General features: G+C 40.0%; 1 protein-coding gene and 1 long non-coding RNA gene across 2 annotated transcripts; both read left to right on the top strand.

The window, feature by feature from the left end:
- Positions 1-466: 466 nt before the first annotated feature.
- LOC115312065 lies at positions 467-4,508 on the top strand. The gene is made up of 5 exons (XM_042286059.1): positions 467-503; positions 1,980-2,015; positions 2,627-2,720; positions 4,034-4,251; positions 4,500-4,508. Exons 2-5 carry the CDS (start codon positions 2,013-2,015, stop codon positions 4,506-4,508), a joined length of 324 nt encoding a protein of 107 aa, XP_042141993.1. The 5' UTR covers positions 467-503; positions 1,980-2,012.
- Positions 4,509-5,917: 1,409 nt separating this feature from the next.
- LOC121838274 lies at positions 5,918-7,383 on the top strand. Its single transcript, XR_006078432.1, has 3 exons — positions 5,918-5,956; positions 6,052-6,087; positions 7,278-7,383. It is a non-coding gene; the product is annotated as an uncharacterized LOC121838274 (long non-coding RNA).
- The last annotated feature ends 1,958 nt before the right edge of the window (positions 7,384-9,341 follow it).

Here is a 9,341-nt window from a genome sequence, read left to right as displayed (position 1 = left end):
AATTGATCGCCTGTTTAACTATAACAACATGCGCTGTTTTAAGCTAACTGGGCAGACACTGTGGATTGTAACAGAGAAGTCACAATCGTGTATTTCTCACGTGCATGTTTCAATATGGCAGTTCGCCGAATGTGAATCGAACAGCTTTTTTCATTTAAAGCGTTCAAAAGCGCGAACTGAAACACGGACGCAAACGAAGCACGCCTGACATAGATGGCGCTACTTACAACCTATTTTATTAAAGAAACATTCACTCAATTAGTCTGTCGTTCACCATACTGATAAACAAGCCAGAAACCAATCACGTATCGGCAGTGTTATATGAAGACACATAGATAACTCGTTTCCTAATTCAGCAAATTAAGAGAATGCGAATTCACACACTTTTCACCCGCGTTCCTTTTGGACCAGTTTTTGTTCAACCTCGCTAGCAGATGTGAGTGGCGCTCCACTCTCGACACCGGACGGTGCTTGCGGCACGGGGGACTGCGGAAATCGCTGTGGTACGCCGCGTTGGCATGGCCTACACATTATCTTTGGGCGGGCCGTTTGTTTTTTCGTTGTGTGCGGTTTTAACACCGGGTGTAAAATAACTATTCATCTGGACGCTATTGCACCGTCTTCTAAACCGCAGTCACCGCGAAACGCCGCAAGGGCGGCGCCCCAGTCGGCACGATATGGCCGCGCTCTAAAACGTCGGGTGTAGTTGTCTATAAAGGAAGCTCCAACGAGTTTTTTCCGTCTTTTCAATCGCTATTTTTACTAACTTCGTCAAAACGAAAAGTAGTTAGCAACCGGAAAGCTGACAATGCTCCGCGGAACACCCCCCCCCCCAAACTGTTATTTATTAAGAGACTGTGCTCCCCCCCCCCCCCCCCCCCATCATTAAAACAACTTACCATCTGTCCGATATAAACACGCTCGCAGCTCAAGGGTATCTCGAGGACCACCATTCGGAAACATTCACAAGGCAATACGTTTGGTGGAACACGGGATATGCCCCTTTCTCTTCAAGGCCGAACATATCTTGGAGAGTTTGCAATGGGTTGAAAACGATACACTGGCTCTGTGCCTGGCAGATACCTTGAGTTGTGGCTGTGTTTTTTATCGGACAGACCGTTCGTTGTTTTAACGATATGGCGAGAGTGCGCAGGCTCGTTGTACGTAACAATTTGGGGGAGAGCGGGGGGGGGGGGGGGGGGGCAGGGAGGGGAGGCATCTTGCGAAGCATTGTAAACATTGCGGTTGCGAATCTTATTTAGATTCGACGGAGTTTGTAAAAAGCGCGAAGGAAAAAAAGGGAGAGAGAAATCGTTGACGCTTTCCTTATGAAGAACGCTGGTGAGAAGTGTTTCAGCTTGCTGTCTTTTTTTGCTAGATAAGAGAATGTTTCTTATGGTTTTATATAGGACTGCCAATATGTTATCTGCTTGTTTACCTGTATGGTGAACAACGGACTGACTGAGTGAATGTTCCTTTAAAAAAATTAGTTGTAAGTAAGGCATGTTTTTGTCGTAAGTGTTTGTTATCTCGTCCGTGTTTCCAGTTCGCGCTTTTTAATCACTTACATAAAGTTAACCAACTAGACCCAACCAAAGTTTTATAGATTCTCCTATTTAAAACAAGAAAGGTGCGATAAATCAATGTTTAGCACTTCTTGGTGATATAAGGAATCAGACATATTTTACGCTGATTTAACTGTGAGATAAAAAATTTTATATTAAGAAAACTGAATACATCACATTGACCAGTTTAGTTTTTATACGGTTGGGGTTACAAATTACACGTGGTGGGCAGTTGACAGGTAGTAAAGGCTGTTACACGTATGACTGAAGTCACCACTAATCATGAGTCAGAATGTTGATTCTTGAGGAATAATTTGAATGAGATTTGATAATATAAAAAGAAAGAAGTAGACAGGCAATATATCTTCCTTTCAAATTCAATCTTGACTAACCCATTTTAACTCTCATCCCCAGGCGGCCACTGCCACTGGAGTTCAGAAGATTCTGATGGTATGTAGGTCTACTTATGCCATTGGAGAAAAACCGTCTCAAATAATTATATATTGAAGCTGAACATGTTATCAATATATTGAAAAAAGTTCTTGCCAGCAAAGAATGCATGCTGTTTAATTTCACATAAATTCAGCTAACGTGTCCCATTGTTCATTGTTACTGAGGGATATTTTATCCTTGTGAGGTGTTGAAATATGTGCCCTAAAATATTATTGTATATTTTACGACTAAGCTAATGCAACAAAGTTGAATAACATATTAGGTACCCAAAATAAAATATTGAGGAATGTTAGCTTACACGTATTAATTATTGAAGCTTGTGTTACACCAAAAGAGAAAACCTTTGGCGAATAATACAATTATCGATTACCTTATTTCAAAATAATCACATAAAATGTCAATTTTTGTAGTGTGTGCTTACGTAAACAGCGATTTAGTTCAATGAAATGTTATAACATAAAAACCTGCAATACAAATTACAAACACGAAAGTCTGCCCAGCTCTGCAAATGCATTTTGTATCGTCTTCAAATTGTCATATATAAATATTCTATGTTCATATTGAATATAACATTTGCGTATATTTTCTCTCTGTTTCCTTGCATCTAGTGCACGCTTAACAGCGTCTCATCTCTGTCTATCGGGTCTCAACTCATGCTCATCCAGCCTATTGCCACTTTTTTGCTGAACAGGGCAGGATTTGGTAAGAATGTAGAGGACGTTGTTGATATTTGTATTCAAAATTGATGTCATAACTGTATATTATTTAATTTCTAAAAAGTTATCAACCCAAGACTTGTTTTTATCATCAGGTAGAACTGTAAGAAAAAGACAATAACACTTCTTCAAATTTTTTTTTTAATTTAGCATTTTTAGATTATATCGTATTAGTCAAAAACTGAAAAATATACTAGTTCAACATTAGATACAAAAAGTTTTTGGAAGAAAATATTGGTATATTTAATTTCCAATTATAATGTATATGTCTATGTTTCGCGGATCATTTCACAATTCAGTGTAATCTCAAAAGAAAGTAAAGTTTCAATATTAAAAAAATATATATGTTAGGTTTTCTTTTGTTCAGAACAAGGAGAGAGCCAACCATGGCGAGCATCAATGTGTTACAGCGAATAAAAAACGTCGGAGTTTAATTCGTAATAAAAAAGCGATTGGCATGATGTTTTATTTACTCACTGCCCCTGCTCATATGGCATTTTTCAGGATATTTTCCGCGCATCGTCGTTCGTCAGAACCCTTATATTTTTCGCCTGGACCGTCCTTGTGGTCTGGATGATATTGAACTCACAGGATTTTTAAGAGTTTGCTATATCGGCAGAACTATAAAACAAAAAGAAACGAAGCAAGGGGATGACGACATTGAAACGATGTTGTAACAAAGAGGGTTTTGTCAAATTTGTCCCAAAGCAGAGGATGAATTCAAACGTTGAGTAAATTTTCATCTTGCTGAAAAACCAAGGTCTTTCAAGCAATTGTACTTCCATTAGAACATTTGTGCCGTAAATTACTTTATAATCGACTTAGCTGTTTTCTGGTACCAAAATGCATCACACTTTATAACTTGAACGTCACAACTCATATTAATTTATTATTTATTACAGTTATTAGATTATAGCGGACAAAGCTTTTGGTACCTATAATTACTGGTCATTTAAGAAACGCAGAGCGGGGTCTAGGCCACTACCAAAAACGACAAAAAAGCCGAAAACGCCGAAAACGCCGAAAAACGCTAAAAAAAGCCGAAAAACAAATTAGAAGGAAAAAAGTGTGAACGTAATAGGCCATGCAGCTCCATTTCTTCAGACGTCATATTATGTGGGTTGGTGCATTCCTGTGGGGGAGAGATAAACATCTGTGATTGATTTTAGAAACTTATACGGGTAACTAATATATTGCGTGTTGTGTACTGCATTCCCCCCGAGTATGACTATATTCTAATGAAGATTGTTTCTTATTTTTGCTTCCCATTTTAATTAAAATATGACGAATCTTTTCAAGGCTCTCTTACCGATATCCTTTTCCGTGGGTGCACTGCACTGAACAACACCGTCGGAGGCACGGGAGGCTCTGCTGGAGGGTCTACCGGAGGAGGATCTTTCGACATTTCGGCATCACTCGCCAACGCCCTGAGATGCACCAACATATCTCTCGGGAGCGACACCCTCTGCAATGGTCAAATCACTCTGACTCTTCCCGGAGTTCTAAACGCCTCACAGGTAAGAACATGACGCTAAATTATGAGAGCCGGCATCATGATCCTGAAGGAATTCAAAAGTAAAAAAAAAAACGGGACATATAGAAGACACAAACAGCTTGCTTGCAACGTTTTGTCTGTCATTTTGCGTTTTTAGTAGATAAGCTTGAATGCACGACCTAAATATCTAAATGCAAAGCTTTAACTCACCGGAATAAGTATTTTCTTAAGTTAAACGGTTTTGTAACAGAGTTAAATGTGTATTCGCAGTCTTTGTAAAGCTCAGTTTTAATGTCTGAAGCAGCGAAAAATGGCACCTAAATTCCCATTGGCTGAGCAAAAAGGAATGTGAATTCCCATTGGTTAAAAGTACAGCAACGCAGATGCTTCTTCCCGGAAACCGGCGAGGCTCTCGAGGTCAAAGCGGACGTGCCTCAGAAATAAAACACAAAGAAAAGCAGAGTAACGCGGATACATCGTCACGGAAGCCGTGGAGCCGGTGGGGGCGGCGCGCCTGCGCAGTGGGGGAGCATGACGTCACCTTGGAGCGCCGGGTGAAACAAGAAGACGTGGCGCGCAGCTTGTAGGAATGCGTTTGCATTCCTACACATAACTAGTATGATGAATTTTCGTTTAATTTGTTATTTAATTTTCCAATTGCATAAGCCCGACTACGGAATATTTTCTGGAAAATGATATATTAAAACTCTAAGGTCTGACACGGGCAATTACATTCATACATGAAGCCTAAAGGTCCCAAGAGTTGCAGTTACAGTAAGTTGTAAGCTAATTGAACTACGATCCCATCTAAAGCACGTTTTTATTTGTAGATGCTAAACTCTCTAGAATTTTAAAATTACATGTATTACTGGCACCGGGCGATTGTATATTTTGTTGTTTAAAATACATCTCTAGAAGGAGTCGTAGCTGTAGTACAGTGCGATGAACGCGTCTGTGACTTGTGTGTTTAGCGCCTTATTCTGCCCATGTATCAAAATTGGTCCCAAAGTAGCAACGACTGACTTCACAAGAGTCGGAGTGTTATGCTGTCAGTTATGGCGATTCTGGCGGAACGTCGAAGAAATGCCGACGAAAAGCAGGAGCGAACGTCGCTGTCGTCGCAGCGTCAAAACTATTGGCTGCCGAATCATCCGCGGACAAACAAGCTGAAGAGGAACCTGCAGGAGACCCTTTATCTGAGCATCCACCATCGGTGCTGCGACGCCACCATGATCACGGCCAGCGATAGCTTGGCACTTCTATGATGTCATCAGGCGGAAATCGAGGGACCACTTTTTTGGGCGCGGTAACTACATCGGCTTGAGACGCGTTCCAGGTGCTATAGTGGTAGCGCCTGGACACTAAACTAATGAACACTAAACTCTCTTTCACATCTTCCTTGACGCATACTGTTTTTATCAAGGTCTTATTGATGGAATTTGGCTACTAAGGCCCTTTTTTGGTTCTGTAATATTTTAGAGTTCTGTTGATCTGCGTTATGTTGGCTTCCAGATTCAAAGCAACCTTTCAAAATTGTCTTTCTTGAACATCTCAAGTGGGTCCCGTTCACCAGAAGTTGATTGTTTTAAATAGTCAAGGTCATGTGAATACACTGGATTTTTATTTTTCATAATAGTTTTAGGACGTCATTATACCATGTGTTTCTACGTTCGTTTCAGTGCGCTAACACCGTACTTACCGCCTGCACCCCAGGATCAGCCGCTACGGTAAGATTGTAGAGCTAAATCACAACTTTCTGCATAAAAAGATCCTAATTTCAGAATGGTTTTAATCGATATTTCTTTCTTTTTACGATAAATAGCCCAGCATGGTTCAGAGCGACCTCGCAGCTGTTTTGGTAAGTATTTGCACCATATTTACTGAAACGTTAAAGTGGCTATGATAATTTGTGTCTTTAAAAATAAATGCGCATGTCGAGTTTGTCTTTTATATGTCGACATGATGAATGGATGCAAACTGTTTCCAACTTGGAACAATAAACATGTTGAATATTGCATGATACAATATTCTGTTTAGCATCTTCAACGTGGATTATGTTGAGACTAATAGCTTAACACAGTATCAACTGAAATGCTGCTGTCTTTGATTCTACTTGAGCTCAGTAGTTGGCTGATATAATAGGTCCGTGTCTGGCTTAAACACCAAAAAGAACGGGGATTTTCTTAACAAAATTACTTATCCTCCAGCAGCAGCCTCAAATGCGGTGCAAACGTTTGCAGATCTTCCATCTTTCTTAACACGCGTAAAATAAATAAAACGAAGTATCAACATCAATTAATCTGGACACTTAAATTCTACGTACGATAAAGCGTGCTGCACAAGTTATAAAATATTAACTCATGATAAGTTCCCGGAGTTGTAGTACAACGTGTTCTGGTCAGCGACAGGGACTATTATAAAACAGAATTGCAATAAGGCACATAGCGAGATATTCCAGCCGTGTTTTAGACAGAAGTCAGTCATGAAGCGATATAAGCAGGCTGTCAGGCTAATATAAGGGTTACAAAATGGAATCAGCGCGCAAACAACGAAGACACAAGGAAGAGAAATTGACAGGACAAGCGCTGGACCAGCGCTTGTCCTGTCAATTTCTCTTCCTTGTGTCTTCGTTGTTTGCGCGCTGATTCCATTTTGTAACGATGAACCAACTCGCCTGCATTGCCACTTTGATTAATATAAGGGGCAGAAATGATAGCATCATGACATAAAATGAATTGAATAATGCTAGCCATTATTGTTTTTTTATTTTTATTATTAGACAGATCTCCATTAACTTAAAAAAATGCATTGTAGTTCGTGCCTTTGCCAACAAACTACACTTTGTCAAGGAATAGCTAAGAGAACATTTTGACATTATCCCTCATTGTTGTGTTGTTTCTGTTGAGGCTTTAGTGCAAAGTAGTTATGGTACCACAAACGCAACTAATTGACTTGGTCCCATCCCTGAGTTCGTTCTTGATTCTAATTAATGAATAGATCTACTAAGAAGTGCGATTTAAGCAAATATTTTGTTTTTATTCCCTGCAGTGCTTGGTTCAAGCAGCCACAGGGTCAAGCATTGGCGGCATGGGAAACCAGATAACGTGCACTTTTGTTAATTTCCTTACCACCACCCTCACAAGACAGGGCTTCCTGTTCCTTCCTCTTGTCGCCTCCATCAGGCTGCTTGTCGGATCAATGTGTAATATATTTTGAATCTTTGTATGAAATTCTTCAAAGCCTACATCCTTTTGAACTGTTAGACATCTAAAAAGTGCGCATTACAAGCTTTAGTTCCACCTACCCACAAGTCAAAAGAGCTGCACAGCAGAATACCGTATTTCGTCAGAAACATTTAAAGATTTGTGGATAAAATATAGCTGCAAATGCTGGTTTATGTTCGTAAATGACAGAAAATATAAGCCGGCATTAAAACTGCAGAAATCAACACTACTGGAAGGACTTAGACACAAAGGATGAAAATTTTTGTTTTAACCCTGCACGTGCTCAGAATGTGCCTCTCAAAATAATCTGTCTTTTTGACTACGAAATATGTACAGCGCTCGTAAATATAATAGATGATTCTAGTTATATTATTAGATTTTTTCATTTATTATAGGAGTAGCAAGTTTCCAGCCTAAAACATTAAAGGAGTGATTATCAAACCCGAATAAATATTGATGTTGGGTTAAGGTACCGCATATCTAAGCTCTCCATATCTTCTAGTGTGTTAGTCCTCGTTTTTTCTTATTTCTACACCGCGTCGAAGTCAGTTACCACACAGTTGCACGGCTTAACATCAAGGACTTACATTAGTAAAGCGTCGTGAAGTCCTTGTAATGGGACTGATGATATGTTGTCTCAAACGGGAGTGTTTCAATTCAGGGCGTAATTTATATACAAGCTTATAGCTTTGAGTTTCGTTTAGGGAGCTTTAAAACTTTGGAGTCAAGCATGTTCATGCCGACAATTCCCGTCAGCAAACGTTATATTACACAACACGCATGCTCTATTTTATCGTGATATTGGTGTACGTTACAGTGAATTTATGTTTATTAGAAAACCTTATCGGACACGCACAAGAACGAAATTGCAATACATAATGTATTTAAATAATACTAAGACCTTCGCCTTTTCTATCCTCACCAGGTCCGTAAGGAAAAAGAAAAACCGCCAGGCTCCAGGACATGAAGGGACCAAAGTTTTGCGACTTGTTAACACATCAATGAGATGAAAATAAACATATACCCTTGCATACACAAAGGTTGGGGTCCTTGTTCTTAACGCACAACATGTTCACGGACGTCTAGATTGACATAAGGTTTACAGGCAGCATGCCAGAGAAGTATCTATCTTTAACCAAGCATGGCAATCCTAGGGGCCTAACTTGGGCCTATAAGGCTTTGGTTCAAGGCATCAAAGTTAGTGTCGATGAACCTTTCTTTAACTTTTTTTCTTAGCTTGCCAAGGTACCAGGCAGGACCCGAAAATGCCACGCATCAAGCAAGCTGTTCGGCAGTTTAGGTTTAAAGTTACCAGGTGAGAACCTACCAACCAGACGTGAAGCCTACTTCCGTCAACCTCTTGAGAACTCAGCATTCTCAAAAAAAGGTATATTCTTACACCTTTTGCCCCATATCAATCACCCCAAAACTTCAGTTCGACGGTCAACGTGCTGACGTCAAACCGACGGTACCAACTTTCACGAGCGGCTTGATAGCCGAGTGGTACAACTTATTAAAACAGCTAATGTACGTTCTACTGACTAAAAAAAAAGGAATCGTAGTTTTACTTGTCCCTGCTGCAAACCTTCAGTGTTTTTTTATTGTGTAGCTTTTGACACATACTTCAACTGTTTAATGAGATATATCACACCGTTATCAAGCCCCTCCTAAAAGTTCGAGCCGTCTGTTTTGCATCAGTGCGCTGTGAATCAAACTAAAGCATGGGGTGCATTATATGAAAAAAAAGAGTGTAAGACGACACCTTTTTTTAGAGTGAGGTCTAAAGAAGCCAGGCGATAACCGAACAACCAGACAGCGAAGTCTCACTCTGGCACTTGTCAGCCATTCGGGACCAAAATACCCAAACTCTCGCCAAGAACTTTCAAGT

The sequence above is a fragment of the Ixodes scapularis genome, unplaced genomic scaffold (assembly GCF_016920785.2).
Source record: "Ixodes scapularis isolate PalLabHiFi unplaced genomic scaffold, ASM1692078v2 PGA_scaffold6__148_contigs__length_123643588, whole genome shotgun sequence".
NCBI classification, from domain to species: Eukaryota; Metazoa; Arthropoda; class Arachnida; order Ixodida; family Ixodidae; genus Ixodes; species Ixodes scapularis.
The sequence above is the reverse complement of the archived record's forward strand: the minus strand, read 5'-3'. Positions and strand labels throughout refer to the sequence as shown.

Excerpts from the sequence above, each read along its gene's own strand:
- LOC115312065 (XM_042286059.1), top strand. Across the intron at positions 2,721-4,033 it reads GCTGAACAGGGCAGGATTTG|GCTCTCTTACCGATATCCTT; the intron begins GTAAGAATGTAG and ends AATCTTTTCAAG.